The 20,789-nt window shown below is 43.5% G+C and overlaps 2 protein-coding genes and 1 long non-coding RNA gene across 12 annotated transcripts in view; 2 read left to right on the top strand and 1 right to left on the bottom strand.

Moving 5' to 3' along the window:
* The window catches only part of LOC144129405 (cholinephosphotransferase 1-like), a 38,139-nt gene extending 25,268 nt beyond the window's left edge, over positions 1-12,871 (top strand). For all 6 annotated transcript variants that reach the window (XM_077663538.1, XM_077663533.1, XM_077663534.1 and 3 more), the window contains 4 exons: positions 1,775-1,915; positions 2,552-2,698; positions 3,537-3,671; positions 8,524-12,871. In XM_077663538.1, the coding sequence (XP_077519664.1) occupies positions 1,775-1,915; positions 2,552-2,698; positions 3,537-3,671; positions 8,524-8,781 (681 nt within the window). In that variant the 3' untranslated portion in view covers positions 8,782-12,871. The remainder of the gene's footprint in view (positions 1-1,774; positions 1,916-2,551; positions 2,699-3,536; positions 3,672-8,523) is intronic.
* LOC144129408 (uncharacterized) lies at positions 3,683-16,714 on the bottom strand. The gene is made up of 3 exons (XR_013313917.1): positions 16,524-16,714; positions 13,758-13,905; positions 3,683-8,409 (listed from the first exon to the last, which is right to left on the bottom strand). It is a non-coding gene; the product is annotated as an uncharacterized LOC144129408 (long non-coding RNA).
* Nf-YA (nuclear factor Y-box A) overlaps positions 13,816-20,789 on the top strand; it is a 23,767-nt gene continuing 16,793 nt past the window's right edge. The window contains exons 1-3 of one of the 5 annotated variants that reach the window (XM_077663541.1): positions 13,816-13,834; positions 16,937-17,001; positions 20,223-20,435. In XM_077663541.1, the coding sequence (XP_077519667.1) occupies positions 20,274-20,435 (162 nt within the window). In that variant the 5' untranslated portion in view covers positions 13,816-13,834; positions 16,937-17,001; positions 20,223-20,273. The other 4 variants (XM_077663540.1, XM_077663544.1, XM_077663543.1 and 1 more) reach the window with 4 other exon arrangements.

Here is a 20,789-nt window from a genome sequence, read left to right as displayed (position 1 = left end):
GTAGAAGTGTGGAAGGATGAACTCAAGGATACTGAAGTGAAATTTGTTGCAAAACTCCTGCTCTTTCATTGGGCTTTCAGAGCTGATTTGAGGAAATATTCGCATTGACTCATATCCTGTGGAATATCGTGTGGAATACCCTAATGCCCTATAGGCAGTTTACCCCTGGAGCACCGCAGCTGTGGTAGTTCCGAATGGGGTATAGCTAGGTCCCTGGACAATTCGGCATTGGGGAATTTTACTGGTTTAGAAAATTCATTTCATTTCGTTTTATTACCTTAAAGACTCTGTACTTTAAACACATGACACCATCGCTATCATGGATTGCATATATCGAAATCATTTGCTCCGAAGCCTCGCGCGTTCTGGGCTACATGCGGCATAGTCTCAGCGACTCATCCCCAGACATTAAAAAACTAGCATCTCTCACGTTCGTCAGACCAAAGCTCGAACACCTGTCAGCCATCTGGAACCTGTCACAATCATACCTCGCCGCAAACCTTGAAGCCGTTCAAAACCGCGCAGCATGATTTGTCACCTCGAAGTATTCAAGACATTCCGGCATCACCTCAATGAAAAGAGACTTCGACTTGCCGTCCCTCGCATCATATCTCGTCTGTGCCTTCTTCACACGTTTTATTATCACCCACGGTTCAGACATAAGCTACTAACAACACCACTAAGAAGATCTTCCCATAAGCCACAGCCAGTCTCTGGCACGAATTTCTACCCGCACCTTTGCAATGAATAGCTCATTTTTCCCTCATGCAATAGTCTTATGGAACTCCTTGCCCGAAAACACAGTCGAATGCACAGATAGAACTCAATTTCGTAATGAGCTAAAACTTCAGCCATCTTGAATAGACTGCACTCTTTGTATTTTTTTTGTTACTTCGCTTAGTTGCATTTCTGTGCCTTAGTGTAAGTTTTGTTTCTCTTGCTCTTGCTTGTTTGCTGCTATTTCACTTAGATGCATTTCTGCATTTTTTACTGTATTTTTGTTTTTTCTTGTTCTTGCTTGCTTTTGTTGTATTTTGTAGCTTTCTCTTCACCTTTTTCCGTGTTCGAGAAATATACATCATGTTAATTCACCTCCCCTTATGTATTGCCCTCGGGTTCTTAAGGAGAAAATAAATGAAACAAAAAAAATTAAAAGTGCTTTAGTAAATATTATTAGCTGTTGTAAAATAATAAATAATGGACCTTAATTGGTGATCAAATCATCTGAATGGCAGCTTCGAGACTCCCAAGTAGTTATAGCAGTGGATAACAGCAGATATACTGTCTCCAAGTCTCTTTTTTATTTTTATTTTCTTTTCTAAATGGGGCCAGAACTAATCTAACGATCACAAGGTGGTTACGAGTGCGTAATGCGAATGTTTTGAGCATCAGCTGTGGTGTGACAGCAAAGAAAGAAGCCGGGCATAGGGCATGCTTGCACTCATCCTTGTCCAGCGGTGGGTTTTGAACCCAAGCCACCTCGGGCACTCTTCCAGTCTGCCCTCTCCTTTTTGACACTGCAACCCTCTCCACCAAAATTGCCAACCGGGGCAAGTGGCACTGCAAATGCTGACGATGACTGCGCGAAATTGAGGAAGGAGCTGGCAAGATATAACGCTCGGACAATGCACTAGGAGCTTCGTCCTTCCGGCTTATGTAGCGTTATAAACTGAGTCCTGTTGAAACAGCATGCATTGAATCTTCATCACTTAACAAGAAGCCGATTGTGTGTGGTACTTTCTCAACCATAGCTTTCCTTTTCTTCTTTACACAGGTATTTTATGGCATTCAGCTGCGAGAGATCCTGATGCTGTTCTCTTTCTGTTGCTTGGCCTTCGCAACCCTCAGTAACATTCACATTGTCCTTGGCGGCAAGACCCCCCTTGACAATTTTGTCAAGATTCCACGTCGTACGGTATGTGGTTATAATTCTGTATTCATACACTTACCACGCTTATGCTGCACTGAGCCAACTTGCTTTGGAATGTATTAAATAACAAGCTAGCTGTAAGACAAATCTTCTTTATGGCATACAGTAGTTTGTGTTCTGTGCTTTCCCGCCAGGTGAACATTTCCAACTGGGTATCTGCTGGTTCAACAGTGCTGGGTTATCGGCACATTCCCAAGGGCCAATATCTCTCGGAACTAGCAGCTGCTGGACCAGTAGGTGCCCTGGGAGCTCTGAAACATTAAAATAATTTCTGTTTGTTTGGGTGAACAATTCGTACTACTCCTTGTTTTCTGAAATATTACAATGAAATGCTAAAGTAAGAGTTTTTAAATGCTAAGCATGCTCAAAAATTTAAGGAAAATGCTGGCGACCTAGTACGCTAAAATGTCGGTCACCCTGCAGGACTATGCAGACGTGCCTGTAGTGGGAGCGCTTCAAACCCTACTCGGCAGGCATAGTATGTTTGCATTTCCCCACAAATTTTCTCTTTACAAGCATGTTGGTTCTGCTGCAGTTATAAGCTGTTCCCTTGAAAGTAAGGAATCTTAATTTAGTGCTGCTTAGCATTCTGTAATTTTGTCATTTCTCTATTTGCTTTAGGAACGTACACTGTACCCATTGGCAGCCCTCCTAAGTCTCTCTGCCTGTTTGTGGGCCACCTTCAAGGCTGGTCTCATGATTATTCATCCAGTGATGTTCCTGCTCACATACGGCTTCGCTTTTGCAAAGATCACTATCAGGCTAGTGGTAAGCCCACCTGTTGACACTTTTTTTTTATTTTTCATGTGGCAGGGATTTCTCATCAGTGTATGTGCTTTGTGCTGTCTTGTGTATGAATGTCCATTGGAATTGTGTTTTTATGGGAAAGGTGTTTTGTCATTTTTTGCAAGATCTTTCATTTGTCATTGAGGAAGCCGCTGCACAGTTCACGATCCTGTTGTTTTTGGCTTACAGAAATTATGGCCAAGGACACTGTTTAGGTAGCTTTCTTAATGGAAAATAATTGTTCAACTGTCACAGATGCTTGAATTGGCATGAAGCTACTTGCATACTGGTGGCATCTGTTGGCTGAAATGAAAAGATAGCCATTCATGTGCATTTATTTAATTTTCTTTGGCATGCACAGTGGTCTGCTTTGCTGTTGCAAAATGAACCATCACTAAAGTATGATGCAGAAAATGTGTGCACTGTGCTCCTAGGTGCTGCCAGTACACATACCTTCATCAGCCCTTGTACTTTTTCTTTATTTTTTTTCCCTTTTGTTTTGTTGTTTTGGCCATCTGTTCATGGGCTGTTGGGGACTATTCCTTCCTGCCTGCTATGTTCCTGTTCTGTGGCTTCCAGCAATTAGGCTGTCGATATTTAGCAGTTGAATACTGCGCTTCACATTGTGTGCTGCCGGTTTTGAGGTGTTGAGCGGATCGTTGCTCTAGAGCTGCCACGGTGGTTATGGTGCTTGGCTACTGACGCGAAAGATGCAGGTGTGATGAGTGGGGCCCGATGGAGGCGAAGTGCTAGAGACCTGTGTACCGTGCAGTGGGAGCCCTCCACTCCATAGAATCAAAACCAAACCGTTTATGTGCAGATGACGACGGTGTCGTATGGTGAATTGGACCTGTGGGACAGCAGCCTGGTGGCACCACTTTTTCTCTGCCTCAATGATCTGCTCAGTGCGACTTCTCTCTCTCTGCCCATCTCGTCGGCGCTTATGTGCTCCATGGTAAGGCTCCTCTTAATGCGCACAAATGGGCCAAGAATGGGTGTGTGGGTAATGCTTTTTGAAAATGATGAAAATTGATACAGCTCCATGAACACAGCACTTCAACCAAGGTGAGGCATGGTGAATCATATTGCTTGCATTAAATTCCTTTGCACTTTGCAATGCGCAGCACTTGAGCCTGCTTACACATTTTTCCAACATTCTACAGTAGCTAAAGTGACTTGATGTGTGCGTTTGGGTCCTTTGCACCCACTAAACGGAAAGATTGCATGAATATACGATAAGGTTGAGATTATTAGGATCATGCAAGCCTGCTTATTACGCTTCGGCTTGCACTTCGAGGACTGCAGGCACCAAATTTTTACTTGCGTGCTTTCTTTTTTCAAATGATACATTAATATACATGGATCACCGTGTGATATTTACCTATGACTGCAAAAGAGTTTATAATTGAATTTCTTCTGAACACTGCTTCGGTTTCATCAAACGATGGCTGTGACGTGTAGTTGACCTTTAGGTGATACGGGGCATGATAAAAGTGGCAATATAAGTTCTGATACGTCACTTGATGTCACTCCAGCTATTGAAACAGGCTGGTTTTGTAGGGAATTAAAACTATTTATCAGTGTTTATATTGCAGGATATTTTGTGCCTCATGTGACCTAAAAGTCAGCTACATATCAGAGCCATCTTTCGTCTGATGAAACTGAAATTGCATGAGAGAAGAAATTCAGTTATAAACTATATAACGATTGTAGGCGAATACCACGCAGTGATCCATGTATTCCACTGTATTCCAACGTATCATTTGAAAGAAGAAAATAAGCAACGAAAATTAGATGTCTGCATGTAGTCTTCTTAGTTAGCCTTAGGCAGCAAGGTCTAATCCCAGCTGTTTCGGCCACATTTGAATCGATGTAAAAAGACCCATTTTATGTGTGATGTTGGTGCAAATACTGGACGTTAAATTGTTCAACATTAGTCTGGAGTCTTCCACCACCCACGTATCACCATCATCACCGCCGCCTCTTTGTTATCCGTGAGCGTATGTGTAACGCAAGCCATGTACCTTGTTGACCATACAGTTTGAGAACCCAGCTGCTTCATTTGTACAGATGAGTGCAGTTATGGGGATGGAAATCGGAGAAAGGGTGCATGGTGCAGTTTAAATAACTTGGGACAGCTGACATGGTCCTGGAAACAGCCTGCAGTCTAGCATATACTCGGATACAACTTAAGTCTGCAGTGAAGCTCCGCCCATGTTCAGGACCGCCGCACAGAATTCATCCACGACAAAAAAGTAGTCCGTTGTTCAAACTTTTCTTGTCACGTAAACAAGAAGTTAATAGCAAAGAAAATCTTTTAAACTCTAGAATTTGGATACCTGACTTCTTTCATAAAATGAAGCATTAAAAAGCTGATTTCATTTACTTTTGTGACTGGCTAACGGAGTAATTACGCCGCGGACCATGGTTCAGTGTTAACAACTGCTGTTTTTTTATGTTGTATCATACTATAGTTAAGCTCTCGCTCCTGATAGAAATGATAGCATAGGAGGGCCGCAGGGTGCGCAAGTCCTGTGATCAGCAACGTGTCTGAAACTCGCACCCATCCAGCCCTATCCTCTTCAACATTAGTACTCTTGGCTTCCTTTGCTATGTCTACTGCTCTCTTCATAACTGCCTTACATAGGTTTAAACATGTACACTCGCAGAGCACGCCAAGGCCTTGGCTGCAGGTTGGCAGGGAAAGCACTTCCTTGGCCAGAAAGTGAAAATTTTAAGGGGGATGTGGCTTTCAACATCAACTGCCCTATCTTTTGATAGATTATGATAAAAATTTTTCTGCTTGTTAGTGATGCTTTGAAACTTAAATGCATGGAATTTCAGCATTATATCTGGAAAATGCCACACCCAAGAATGACTTAAAGGTGCACTAAAGAGGAATCTGAACTCGTCTTTTTACTGCAGGAACTCTACCTACACGTTCCGGGCATTCTTAGAAACTTCGAATTATTGTCTTGTGCAGCCGATTGCCCTAATTAAATCGGATTAAACGTCCCGGCTACTGCCTTTTTTTGAACTCCATGCGGTAGGTAGGCGGAGTCGACCAACGCTTGCAGTGCCTTTCAGCCAGTCTAGTGGCGGCTTCAATTTTGCTTTCATTTAGTTTTTAGGTTTCTGTGGATAAACAGTTTCAGTTGCAGACAATATAGCCACAAATTAGGCCTACGGAAATAAAAATACACGTGGACTCATTGATCTACGTATCACTCCGCCGATGGCAGAGCGGCATGCCGCCACAGGACTGGCTGACACGTTTTTTGACTCCTCCTACCTTCCGCGTTGAGTTAAAGAGAAAGACGGGAGCCGGGATGTCTAATCCGATTTAATTAGGGAAATCGGCCGCACAGGACAATAATTCGATGTTCCTAAGAATGCCCGGAACTTGTAGATGTTCCTGCGGTAAAAAGACGAGTTCAGATTCCTTTTTAGTGCACCTTTAACAATGTTGAGCAGTTGAGTGCTGGTGCCTCCTGTCGGGCTGGCAGGTTGTCATAAATATAAAAATATAACTGAGAGCTTTTTATGCATCTTTTCTCTTGCACACTTTGCAAAATGCTTGCAGACTAGACAAAATGCGGTCGAAGACTGGTTCAACATTCATTGTATTTCTGAAAGCATGTTGCGCATAATGACATTGCATTCATTTTCAAACTCAGTGAAATGAGAACACAGGAAGGTGGACACACACGCACGCATGCATGCACATACACAGAGCACAGTTTGAAAACAAACGAAATGAACCAGCTGGCCTCCAGAAGACACTTCTTGTAATGCCATTCTTAGAATTTTTTTTTTCCACGACACAGATTTTTTCTTGTTTCCATTTTTTACAAAGCAGCTGGTATAGGCATGTCTAAACTCTAAGCAAGGTGCCGCACAAAAAAGCTGCACCGCATCAAAGTGAAAAACCATGGCTGTCATTGCATATAGTGGAGTTCTGTGAATGCACAAAGCAAATGGGGTCAAAATAGACAAAACAGTTGTGAAGAAATCTGCTGCACTAAGTGACCATCTAATCAGAAAACCTGAACGGAGACAAAGATGATTTTTTTTAAAGTACTTCCCAGTGGATTTCAGCAATGAAACCGCAGGACAGTATAGAAAATGAGGCATGTGAGTGTGTACAGTATTTAAAAGAAAAAAAACAACAACTTTTTGTCCATTTTTCACGATTTGAAAGCTGCGTCCATCCGTTAATGCAGTGCCACATCATTATTTTTTTTTGTTCACTCTGACCTCACGATCTGCGGTTGCAAACTGTTTAAGATATCTTGTTTCAAGTGCTGCTGATGATGGCTACTATTTAGACCGTTTTTTCCGAACAGTGTCTCCTGTTGTATAATACCAAAACAGTTGCTGGTTTTGCAGTTAAAGGTTGGGAGACAAACATTTTAAATGTACCTTTGTCCTCATATGGTGGCACCACAGAGTGACACTGCTCAGACTCTTGTTCTGGAGCACTTCTATAATAAAGTTTTCTAAAGAACTTAAATTGTCGAAACTTGGCATCGCTGCACAAATTGCAGCAAAAGAAACTTGCGAGATTTCTTCACTGAATAAACATGCAACGAATCAAATCTTTCTGTATATTTTGTAGCACAGTGTACTAATCATTGTACTGCATTAGATATGCGTAAACTGTTTCGTTACCACACCACTATGCGTCGGTCACCGGCGATCGACAGATTCAAAGCGCGATTTCAGTGCTACAGGAGTTGTTGCACCAACCAATAGGTTGTTTAGACACTCTAATTTACTTCCTTGCGTAGCTTGCGTTTTTCCCACTAGATGGAGATTTTTGAAACGCCTTTGAAGTTGAGGGTCTGGCGTAGTGCACTCGCAAGATGACGCACACTCGTAAAAATCTTGCATTGCGTGATTGTGCTGCATCTGTGGCAGATTTTTTTCGATGCATCAAGCAGCAGTGCCTCTGACGATGATATTGCATCATCGGATTTTGATTCCGAGAGAGAAACTGGGCAACCACAACACAAAACGTGGGAACCTGTCTGCCTATAGGGTTCATTTTCCGCTTCTTGCTTGTTTGCTCATTCCTGGAGCCGGTTTATGCATCACACTGATGTCATGAATAATATTTCTGGTTTCTGTATTGTCTCGTCATCATATAGGCTAGATTTAATTCCAGCTACCCTAAATAAAATACACTTCAGGCCCAGGAGAAATCGGGGTACCGACCTCGGATTGATGCTCCATAACAGCACTGAGCTGTTCGCGAAAGCTGTGGATGTGTTCTGATTGGTCCTAAATCATTCTAAACGTCTTCTGAAATACTTCCTTGTAGAACCGAAACATTGTAGAGCATTTTCAATAAACTTATCGTCAAACCTGGTCATAACAAACACGGATATTATGAATTATTAGCTATATCAAACTGTTCCTAAATGTTTTCAACAAACACATGCATTTCTTACTTTATATATTGACCGCGGTGTGCCATAAAACAAAGATATCGAACAGTCGAGCGCCAAACTGTGCCTGCTCGAATGGCAGGTGGCAGGCTTTGCCTCACTCCACGGGTGACTAGTGGTGATGCGGCAAGAATTCGCGCCACGGTTCACGCTTTATCTTGCATTTGCCAGCAGCGCCAAAAACAGTACAGCAGTGAGAACAGCTGGTAGCCAGGTGGTTGGTACCCATTTGTGCCTCTTGCTCTGAAACATATAGAAGACAGTCATTTTGCTCATGGTATAACAAAAGAGTTAAAACGGCTCTGACACTGTACAGTTAATATAGTTAATCACTTGTTTTCTTTCCATCTCTTACAGGTGTATAGCATGATGGACTTTGCACGTTACTTGACTTATGCCAGCTGGGACATGCGAGACGCACTGGATGTTTGGATATTTTCCCTCAAGTACCCTGCTGGAGACCCACGACGCCGCAGTGGTCAGGATGGTGTGTATCTCACGGGCCTCAACAATGAAGAGCTGATTCAGAAGGCTTTGTCCTCTTGTGCCAGCACAAAGCATAAGGGTGGAAGGCTTCAAAAGTGTCTCAGCCGTAACAAGGGGTGCTTCAATTGAGGGCAGAGGAGAGCCATGAGTACTGCTTTAATTATTAGGATTGCCTCACGCTGCATAGGCTTCGCTGTCAGTGTCTGCCCTGGACCAGTGAATTGAGGTGGAGGAAATTGCATGCGCATCTGTATTTTCAGGACGTGAAAATTTATTGGAAGGAGCTTGCACTTACAAGGGTCATGATCGAATGCACGTGCAAAACTGATGACAGTTTTAAACTGAGCATCTTCAAATGAACATGATGCCTTCAAAAACATTCACTTGTCTGTAACAAGCATGCAATAGTTTTGTGCATTTGTAAAGGGAGGCACACATGTGGTTGTAGACTTTCTTCAGTGTTGTACATCACGCATCAAAGTGAAGAAATGTTTAAAAAAACTGTGCATTATGCAATTACTGAAGAAAGGGTGCCAAAAATGCAACTTACGGTTCCACCAGCAGAAGCTGCACACAATGCTAGCTTTGGAAGCAGGAAGCACCCATAAGAAGGGCTGCAGGAAAGAGCGTTGGCTTTGCATAGCAGCATGCTTTCTGACCTTTTTTCGTTACCTCTGTTAACTTGCAGATGCAGGCCATTCAGTCTACCGTGCCTGTGCATAATATTGTAGAGATTATGTTTCTAGCTTTTTAACTTCTTTCCACACTTGTTAATATTTTTCTAATGCAGTGGACTTAGATCTTGGGCAGTCATGCAGTTTTATTTTTAAACCCTTGCAGTTGTGTTCAAAGCCAGTTGCACTATGGTGTCATGCATGTAGGTTTTTAGTGGTGGCTATGGATCTCACTGCCTTCAAGAAATCAGAGATGTGCTGGCATGTGCGGAGGCCCACTGTTGGGAATTGAGGCTGCTGTGAAGCTGCATTTCTTGTTTTCTCATTTGCTATTTCTTTTACCTTTTATTCTTAGGGCTGTATTTCAAATGGCTTTTGAAGTTATTTGCCCATTGCTTCAGAGCAATCACTAGCTGCAGCACAGCATGCCTTGGCTCAGCTGATGTGTGCTGCTGCAGTGCAGTTGAATATGCTGCGTTTTGGAGCACACTCCTGGTGTTCTCTGGAAGCACAGTGAGTGCAAGGGGCAGCGTTTTAGTGCAGCAAGCTAAATTGTTGGCAGAGTGGAAGTGCATGCATGGCAAGAGGTGGTAGCCGTCTCTGTAAGCATGCCAGAGCTCACATCATGCTGTGGACAGGATCCACACAGCGCATGCTTGTCTGCACCATTCAACCAGGGCAGTGTTGTACTTGAACACTGCTTTGTCAGCAGGTTTTTTTTTTTTTTGTACTGTAGTTTTGCTCATGAAAAACTTTGAAGCCATGCTAGGTGTATCTGCTAGTCGGGGAGTTGCCGCAGTGTTGGCTTTGGTTAGACTGGTGTTTTTGCATTATGATGCTACGACTAGTTTGTTTAGGAACAGGTGTTTTCTGCATAGTGTTTCATTTCATCAGCCTGGCATTTGAATGCCAGTTCTGTTTTCTTTCCCAAGGAAAGGCTGCTATATTAGTTTTTTATTTAGCCTGGCTCTTTTGTGCATGTGTGCATGTGTACTGCACAATGTTTACATTTTATTTTTACTTCACAACTCTAGGCGAGAAAAAGTATGATGCAAGTAGAAAAATGGCATAGATTGAATGATATGCAAGCTTAATATATGAATTGGTGATCATCTTCTTTGGAAATGAGAAGACCAGGAAAGTTTTAATTCACTGGTTTTGCTGTCATATTTTATTTGTACTGTACTCAAAAAGGCTGTTGAGTTGGGTGTAAAGGGACTTTGGTGACAAAATTCAGTCATGGTTTGAAGTCAGTAATGGCACTGGTCAGTAGTAAGTGCATGGACCTGTGGCAGCTAGCTGTGATTCTGTAAGAGGTGCTTTGAATTCGTGCAAAGTAGCGGGCTGCAAAGAGCTACATAGGGAGGCACAGGTGAAGCAGTTACATAAGATGATGGACTGAGCTTATTTTATGTAATATAGACGAAGGAACAATACAAGAAGTACTACAGCAGCGGTTCATCTGGCTTGCCCATCTGTATGTGATGCCCTGTTAAAACACTGAGCATTTAACTAGTTGTGCTTAAATTGTAGAAGTGCCCCTATGTTGCGTCTAGTACCCACACCCCTATGTGGGCATGATTCAGTTCGCAAATTGCTGCAGGATGAGCATAATCATCTTCATTAGATGTTGGCATGCAGCAGTGAAAGCGCATGGCTTCTTTAAAAGCAAGACCTTAGCAGACCCACTGGATGTTTTCAAGGACCACAAAGGATCTGCGGACTCCCATTTGATGACTGTCACCATATTGAGTCGGCAGCTGCCAGCAATATTGAGAAGTGATAAATGTATGGCAAGCACATCAAGATTGCTGTGTGGGGAAGGAAAGTGCTCTGCCGAGACATGAAGGGTTGACAGCGAGAGGTGTGTAATACAGTATCATTATTTCTCTTGAGAGTGGCCTTCAGTGCACAGGCGTGCGTAAGTCACTTTAGTCTTTTCTTCATGGTGCAACTCTGAGCTGACATCAAGAGTTTTGCTCATTTTTTCACTTATATATGAGTGTTATTAGTTTGTACTTGCAAGTTTTGATCATTTTGATGTTTTGTGTTCTTTGCTTCCTTTCCCCATGACTGTAGCCAGGTAAGGCGTGCTTGTAATGTACTTATACTTAGTGCGAGCAAATTTTTATTATTAAGCAAAAAAAAAAAGGCTATTGATACAAGCATTCTGTGTGAGATGATGCAAATGGTGATATTCATGGTACCTGAACCTTCTCCTTTTCTGGTGCACAAGTTGCTAAAAAAAAGTGGTGCTTGCTGTTTTAACAATACTTATTATTTAGCCCAACTGTGTAGACAGAACTGCTTTATTTTTACTTGCCCAAAACACTGTGGTGCCATAAAAACAAAATAGTGCAGTTACTTTTTGTTTATAGCGAATAAGTGCCATTTCCCATTAAAGATACTTCATTTTAAAAATTGTCTTCCTTAACAAAGTGCTGAAGTCTGATGCTGCAAAAATGCTTTACTGCCAATATTAAACATACTTAACCCATATGTGTTGAAACTTCAGAAATTAAAAAAAAAATAAAATCTTTATTGCATGCAGAATGTTTCACTTCACAAATCAGAATCATCCTTTTATTTGTGAAAATATTTTTCTCAACAAGGTGATGGTTCGGGTTAGTAGGTATGCGTTATGATCCATAGCGCAGCAACAAAACGGGACAAACACAAGCGCTAGTGTTAGTTAGCGCTTGTGTTTGTCCCCTGTTTTGTTGCTGCGCTATGGATCATAACGAATTTTTCTCAACACAGGCTTTTGAGCTGTCCTACAACATAGGAGACGAATTTGCAACCAGATACGTAAAGCTTCAGACATTTGACATCAACTTTAAAATCTCGTTTCTCATCATGTGCTGTGGTTTCCTTGCGACTATATGCAAAAATTGTTTTTGCAGAATTACAATGTATAGTTGATGGGATCAAATTTCAAAAATGGCGTCCAGAGTAGGCTAGCAAATCTTTCTGGATGCATACAATGTGCAAAATTGAATGCTCACAACACAACTCATGCACAGGGAAAGTTTAAACCCTCTTGAACCTATGACTTTGGGCGCATGCTTTTACACAATAAACTTTTAGAGTTACGGCACAAAAAAGTGGTGTCCTACATGTAGGATGCTTTAATGTCACCTGGTCACATTTTCTGGTTTCTGTGAGTATGCTAAATTTGTGAAGTTGTCCAAAAGAGGCACTCTTTAATGCTGTGGAGATGTTAGCCTGGCTATGCGCCTGACATATGCTGCGCCAGGAGGTTGTTCACGTATGATATGCAAGCAAAGGAGTGGAGTCTTGTGATAGATGCTGGATGAACACCTAGGGTTTTTATGAATGTACTGTATGATGAGAGATCAAATTAATGCCTTGCAATCTTCCTTTTTTACATTGTTCACGAGTATGCAAATATGTAGTTTTTTCTCGTATTGACAGTGCTGTGTACAGTGTTGTACTGCTGTTTTGCATTACGAATCCAACAAAAGTGCCACCTGGTGCGGCCTGCATTTGTTACTTGCTTCAATAAAGTTTTATATATTACTGTTTACTGGCATTAGATATTTTCTTTTGCAGCGAGAATGCCTTTTTTGTTACGTGTTTTGACATTCTAAATTGTGGGCTGCAATGTCCTGAAGTGAAACATGGGCAATGAGAGATGCCGTAGCTCTGGATTAATTTAAACTGCCTGGGGTTCTTTAAGGTACACTAGCTGATATCACATGGACATCTTTTGCGTTTCGCCTCCAGTGAAACGCGGCCACCATGGCCGGGATGGGTGGGTTTTTTTAAATTGCCACTTGAGCGCGCACCACACTAAAGACTCTTCCATAAAATTTTACCTTTGCCTCCACTGGGGCTGCCAACATAAAAGTGTAACAGAAATTATGGGGAAAATCAAAGTAATTGATTCAATAGCATGCATTTTGCGGCTCGAGCATTCCTTGTAGTTTGATGCAACCCTGCTGCTATGGTTTAATTTCCCACTGTTCTGTTTGACTCCATGCACACAAGATGGTGCTTCACTGTGCCTTTGTTGCGCATCGTGTTTGGAAGCAGATGAAAGATGAAGATGACATGCAAGGCAAAGCACGAGAGACCAGCAGTTAAACATGCAGGATGGCAGTCTGCGGTCGTGGTGCTGTGCGCTGCAAGACATTCCAAAGCAATACCACATTATTTCAGTATTTCAGTGAATGAAGACGCGTTCAGTATTTTCTGACTTCATACAAAGAAAACACTTTGTTCCCCACTGTGCAGAAATACCCTTTAAGTTCAACCAGGTTTTTTTTTTACTGGCAGGTTCTCTTTATGGAGCTGAAAAAGAAGAGTTTTTGTTGCAGGTGTGACCCACACCTTTGTCACCCTCTTTGAAAAACCGGACAATGCAAGGGGACAAGGAAAACTGCATCTACCAAATCTTTCATAACTCACTTTGTTTTCATTGTTGACAAGTAGTGTCGAAAACGTCAAGTGACAAGGAAGCGATAAGGCACAACCACTTTGCAGATGTAAGGCAATACACTGTAAAGACCTCTTCCGGTAGATGAAAAAATTTTGGCAGTTCATTTGACAGTATCAACTGAAAAAAAAAAAAAAAATCAATGGAGGAAAGGATTTCTTTGCTCACAGAGAAACATGAAACTACTTGGCTTGAAAACAAGTGAGAGAGGTCCTTGCCAAAAGTTATTTGTTCGGGACGTTATCTCCAGACTGGATCCTCATATAAAAGTTTCAAATATGCAGTGGAAGTCCTGTATATTCGTTCGTGCACAGTACAAAACCTGCTAAATATAGTACACTACCTTCACTGCAAGAAAGACGTTGCAGACAGTGGCACGTGCGAATACAGATGGGTCACGGCCACCCCACAGAGTGGTTAACGCTCCCATTTTGCCTGCCTTGCTGCTTCAAACTGAATCGCTTGTATAACAGCAGTCCAGTGGCACACCAAGGTATGTGCTTGGTGGTGTGGACGTACAGAGGAGAGTGCTTCTGTACACCACGATAGTTCACCATGATAACTAGGTTTGTGGTGCAGTTTCTCTATCGCATTTGACACCATGATCAAAGCAACACAAACATGGTCCAGTAACAAAGCGAATGTTATGTAGCGCCCTGTCGAAAGCCTTGGCAAGATTGCTCTGCAACATGGCTAATTTGCTGTCGCAGAGCTCTTAAATGCTCCCTGATGCTTGGATATTGGTGTATATCATCCCGTTCTTAATACCACGTCTGGAATTCTCTCCAAAACATTCATCAAAACCTTGTAATCGACATTTGTTACAGTCTGTAGAATGCGACGGCACGGATTTGAACTTCCTCTTTGCTTTTGGGAATAAAAACCACACGAGTGCCTGTAAAAGAAGGCAGCAATGGCCCAAGCATGAAAGACTATGAAAACACTATGCAAGGCTGCAGCGATACCAGATTTAAACTTCTTATAAAAGGCAGCAGTCGGATTTTTCCAAGTTCAGTTCGTCAATGGCTCTTTCGACTTCACCGACGGCGGTCTCTCAATTGCTGTTTTAACATCAGTGTCCAGTTTAGGCATGACCAACAAAATTTCTCGAATTCTGGGTTTATGCGGTAGTCGACGCCTGAAGAGTCGAGTATAGCAAACTTCGAAAGCACTCTCCTTACCAGACAGGTCGTGTGATGTCATCCTGTTATCTATCTCCAATATCTCTTGCATCTGATAAAGAACAGTTAGTCGCTGCCTCGCCAGCCGCAAGCTTTTCTCCTTGTGCACATATTATTGCTCCTCTTACCTTCGTACGAAGGATTTCCCACTCGCGCCATACAGTATTAAGTTTTTGACTTTGGAGGATGGTGCAATCCCATATGATGCCATATTCCTGCTTGGTTTGCATGCAGCATTGCGTAGGGCAATGGTTTTTTGTGATTGGGATCCCGCGACCAGATCAGTATGCAAATTTCTGTGGCAAGTGTTATAAAAGTTCATGATGTGATGAAGCACAGAGACTGCTACAATGACATTGTATTGCTGCTTCGAAATCTAGTGCAACCGAAGAAGTTTGACTGTTTGCTGGCAGCTAAGAGTGCTGCAGTTTTGCAAATAACCACCAGAGAAATAATGACACCAACCCATATTTATTTATTAGCAGCCGCGGTGGCCTCGTTGGTTATGGCGCTCGGCTGCTGACCCGAAAGACGCGGGTTCGATTCCGTCCGCGACTGTCCAATTTCGATGGAGGCAAGATTATAGAGGCCCGTGTTCTGTGCGATGCCAGTGCACGTTAAAGAACCCCAGATGGTCGAAATTTCCGGAGCCTTTCACTACAGCATCCCTCGTAGCCTGAGTCGATTTGCGACGTTAAGCCGCCATAAACCATTTATTAGCAGCCCAACAATTCGAGAACAACTCGGTCCCCTCTTCATGGGCGACCGAGATGAGTGAGTAGCAGGAGGCGGCCTTTAAATTGCTTCCCCTTTGTTGTCATAGCGAAGTCTATTAAAATATGTATTAATATGGTAATGAATGGCCTTTGCCATGCGACTACAGAGGGGAAACGAAGGCCGCTTCCTGCTGCTGCTCGCTCATCTATCAGTGAGGTGACCGAATTGGTGTCATTATATCCAAACTTATATATTTCAAACCCAACCAGACGGACTTCCTCTCGAAGATGTTCTCATTCAAACTAAGTGACTTGCATTGCATTGTATTCACACGCCTTTGAATGAGATAGAAGAAAAGGCGACGATGGCGTAGTGGCCCCGGTGGTCAAAATGCAGCAGCCAGCGAAGGTGGTCTCTTTGCTTGGTTGGTTGGCCTCAAATAAAGCTGGCATATGCCCACTACGGGGGAGTGGCCAAGACACTGGCGGTTGGCCTTTTTGAGCCGCCCCGGGTTCGAATCTCGCTCGTGGCCAATTCTATCTTTTTTTTACACTCCGAGAGGGTGTGACCCGTTTTTTACTCCAATGAGGCTTCTATGCTATCCCAAAAAGAGCCTGGAGGCTGGATGTTGAATATATCGGGTCCTTGGCTTCCTACTCAGTGAAACGCAGATGACGTCCGTGTAATCACTCTTGAATTACTCCGGCCCACTTACAAACTCAAGCTACACAAGTGAAGTTCGGACAGAAACTGCTGAAACGAAAGAGCTTAAACCGCTTAAACTTCCCCTCTAGCAGCCAAAACCTCAGTTAGCGCCATGTACGAATGATTGGCGCTTACCGTTCCTCTCTATGCATTGACACACTATAAAGAAACTCTATGTACTAAACCACCACCCCTTCCTCCATGTTATCACCGCCAACGTTTATAGATCGTAGAGTTTCATACTATTAATAGTTAGAAACTCTATGTTATAGATATATCACCGCTAGTGCGCCGCTGCTCCGACGCACGCCGCCATCTTACTGGCTCTTCCCGGACGCGCTGTTCACCCCTCTCAAATTAGCGTAAGTTGCACCTTATAAACTGTTTAGTGAGCCCTTCCGCTTCAAAAACAACACATAATTGCGCATTTTTATGACGGAAGTATTTTGGTACATTGATAACATACAGTTGTGCCCGGAAAGTTGGTCGCCAATAAAGACGAAGCTTCTTGTTTTTATGACGAATGATTTCGTTGTTCATTGGCGCAGGTTTTCCATAGTCAAGCGGAGCCAATCAAGAGAACCTCCCGCTGAACCAGTGCGCTTCTACGAATGTAAGTTGGCAAATTATCTTCGATTTAGACCGCGGGTGCTTCGCTTGGGATTCGCTGGCGCAGTGTTTGCGTTTTGGCCCGTGTTTTCCTGTCTGGATGAATATTTTGCAGACGGAAAATTCGAATGGTGGTTACTGCCAAGGCAATGGCGCTCGCATGTTGTTTTTCCCCTTCGGGACAAAGCATGCGAGGAATTCACTTCCCGCAAACTCTTGGTCGCTTTCCTGCTTCTGCGCTGTCTTTCTTAAGTGCACATGTGAAGCTTGGCGCGCTGCAGAAAGCTGCAAGCGTGCACCGTCTGCCGCCGTGTTCGTACTTGAGGTCATCACTGCAAACTTCGTCGTCGCGTAGGGAGATTTTATCCATTTGCATGTTGTTAGGCCTACCGTGCCTTCGGATATTTCCACTTCCGTGGCTAGTGAATCCTTCCGCTGAGCAGTTGTCCTTGCACTTAAGTGCGAGGGGAATACCTTAACGTTAGTTCGCTTGTGTTGAAGGAAGGGGCGCCGGAGGAAACCGATCAGCTGCTCAGATCGGCATGACACAGTTTGAAGTGACCCAGCAGCGATGGCATGTGTCCCGTTAGGTGCGAATACCCCACCTTTCCGCTGCAGCTGCGTGTCGGCGCTGACGTTTAGTGCGCCGTTGGTTAACGGCTGGTGTCATTGCTTCGTGCCATCTGTAGGTTTCATGACTGCGTTAACTTTCGCCTCCTCTTCTGACTAGTACAGCAGTGCTTAAAAATCGGTGCCTCAGTAAATTGGTTTGAAACTGTGCACTACGAGCGAAGCATTGTGAAAGGCGGCTTCGCGCCTGCTGTGGCTGACATATAAGAGAACACTTGCGGTCACACATTTGCACGAAGGATATCTGATGGTTGGAACATTGCGAGCTCTAATGCGTGAGTCGGGAATGCTTCCGCACGCTTTATGCTTCGTTGCTGGAACCTATGAAAATTCCAAAGGTTCCTAAAGTTCAAAGCAATGCTGCAGCCTCTTACTACTGATGCACGCCACAGGGTACAGTGGTGTTTGTGCAGACTGCTGTTTTACGATTGTAATACCGCCAATGACATGCTAATTTCCAATTAGTGCATGTGATCTGCTGTTTCGTGTCGTGGTAGAGAACGTGTTGAAACGGCCATGTGCATTACCAGAGGTGCCCGAGGTGGTGTGTCACTGAAAGGCAAATTGCAGAACTACTCAAGCACAAAGTATTAAAATGAATTCAGGAGCAATCCAAATAACAGTCCACAGTATCTGACAAGTGACATTTATTTACTTACTAGCCGCCGCGGTGGCTGAGTGGTTATGGCACTCGGCTGCTGGCCCGAAAGACGCGGGTTCGATCCCGGCCGCGGCGGTCGAATTTCGATGGAGGCGAAATTCTAGAGGCCCGTGTACTGTGCGATGTCAGTGCACGTTAAAGAACCCCAGGTGGTCGAAATTCCCGGGGCCCTTCACTACGGCGTCTCTCATAACCTGAGTCGCTTTGGGACGTTAAACCCCCATGAACCAAACCAATCCATTTATTTACTGGTATCGAAGTATATCTTACTTTTGTCTTTATGCAAGCGGCAAACCAGGGATGAAAACATTGGACAGATTTCTGTGAAACCACAGATTTTGGAAACATTTATTATTGGGACTAGCGAGTAGTGGGCTAAATATATATGCTGGTGTATTGGGTGGAACATGTTTATTTGTTTAAGGGTTACTTTGTGCCTGTATTCATGAAAAAAAGAAGTGCTGAATTTAATAGCTCTTAACACACTGCTGGTCAGTTGAATCGGTCAAAATGTTTCTAATATTTGTTTTTTGGCTTCGCTGAAAGTCGATGGCCGGACCCCAGAGCACAGTACAGCAGCTGTGACAAGTTAACAGGTTAAACAAGTGAGAAAAGTGAAATTGTGAAATATGGTTCTATGTGTCTAATATTATTGAAGGATATGATGAGTTTGTAAATGGTTTTTCTTAGACTTTAAGGATACCTGTATATTGTTTTGCAACCTTGAGCTTTGTGTCTTTGGTTTGCATGCAGGAAGGTTCGTTCCAAATATTATGCAAGTACTTCATGTTGTAATACAAATTAGCAACACGGCAAGGGAGCATATAATTGCACAGAACACAGTCCTGATTTGACTAGCAGCAGTTTCCAAAAAGATTTTATTCTTCTGAGCAATATTGTGTAGATGTTGCACATGGTAGGAGATAGTTTCATACATATGTCGTGCAAAAGGAAAATTTAGTCTTCTGAGGGGTTCTTTGGTGCTAGTCATGGTGATGAGGAGTGAACTAGTACCCATGTCTTGGCCGTAGAGGATAATGCAGTGTCCTGTAGTCAGATACAGTTCAAGAACAAAGTGGCAAATGCCCCTCAAAGGAGCCCCTTCAGCCAGTGGAGTTGACCGATTGCCTTTGATCTGCTTGCATGAAATCGCAGGGGGTGGCAGATTTAAGGGAAATAACCACGGCTTCTTTGGATTAACCGTGGGGTCGTGAAATTTGGTTGGCGCCATTGGCTGGAAGGCCGCACTTGAAGGTCATCTGCCACTTCGTTTTTGAGTTGTATCTGACTATAGTTACAGGAAAGGGGACGTGACAGAGGCACGTGCACCGTCTTCCAAAGGAGCTGCTTTTAAAATTTTCTGTAGGCAGACGCAAAGGTGCAGCTTCTACATTTGGCCAAGGCTTCTTTTAATTGCTACTTTTTGCGGGGGATAATTACTTCCTGCCATTATTTGTAGTGATGCTTTGTCGATGTGAGTGAACAGGCCAGGCTGATAGAGAGGATGGAAATGTTGAGTGGATTGGCATGTAAACAAATGAAGTGATAGAATTGTATATAACCATGAGGGCATGTGTACAGTGCGCATCTTGCAATGTGGCTTCAGTGGAATATGAAAGGAGGGATGACCTTCATACTGATGCAGTCCCATTCATAACTTATGCCTTCAAAAAAGTTTGGGAGCAATGTGGGTTCATTTGGAAAATACTGACAGGGCCACTTTTCACATTGGTAGAGAAGCTAGGATTGAGAAGTGGGCCTGTTGGTACAGGTGTATTATTCTGTATTGCAAGGGAGATAGCCATGGGCAGATGGAGCAGTGCTGTGATGCCTTACTGTTTTCAGTATGTCTTGTGGGCTCCAAATGGGGCCTCTGAAGTTTAGTTGTGCACGGGGCAACAGACTGCAATTCCTGATGGCTGTTCTCTTTGCAGTGTTGGAGGTTGAGGTGGAGATCCGTACCAAGGGCCTAAAGGGGGGCAGTCATGCAAATGGAGCAGTACCAGGTGGTGAGCTCGGTGGGGGCAAGCCCCTCGCAGGGCCAGCCCCTGGCTGTGGCCGCCACTGACCAGCAGCAGCAGCAGGTGGCCGTCATGCAGTCTCTCTCTGGGACACCCATTGCCCATGTTGCCACCGCACAGCCGCAGGTGAGTACGCACACACCTGCTTCCTTGATTGGGGCTGGTGGCCGCTTGTGCTCAGCACCTAGTAGAATCAGACATGCACTTAGCTGGCCACTTCAACCGAAGGTTGTGAACCTGAGTGTAAGCACACTCACAGTTCGGCACAAGTGGAATCTGAAAAGAAAGGAGTAATGCCCAAATTTTGAAGGATTCAAAGAAGAAAATTATTATGTACCCATGTTCAAAGGGCAATATCAAAATTTGTCACTGTGGCTAAAATTTGTGGGTTTGTCATGTAGGCAGTTAATAAATTAGCATTTGGTCCATTACGCGCAACTAGTCAGAGTTGTGCGAAAGACCAAATTCAAGAATGAACTT

The sequence above is a fragment of the Amblyomma americanum genome, chromosome 4 (genome assembly GCF_052857255.1).
Source record: "Amblyomma americanum isolate KBUSLIRL-KWMA chromosome 4, ASM5285725v1, whole genome shotgun sequence".
In the NCBI taxonomy this organism is placed as follows: Eukaryota; Metazoa; Arthropoda; class Arachnida; order Ixodida; family Ixodidae; genus Amblyomma; species Amblyomma americanum.
The sequence above is the reverse complement of the archived record's forward strand: the minus strand, read 5'-3'. Positions and strand labels throughout refer to the sequence as shown.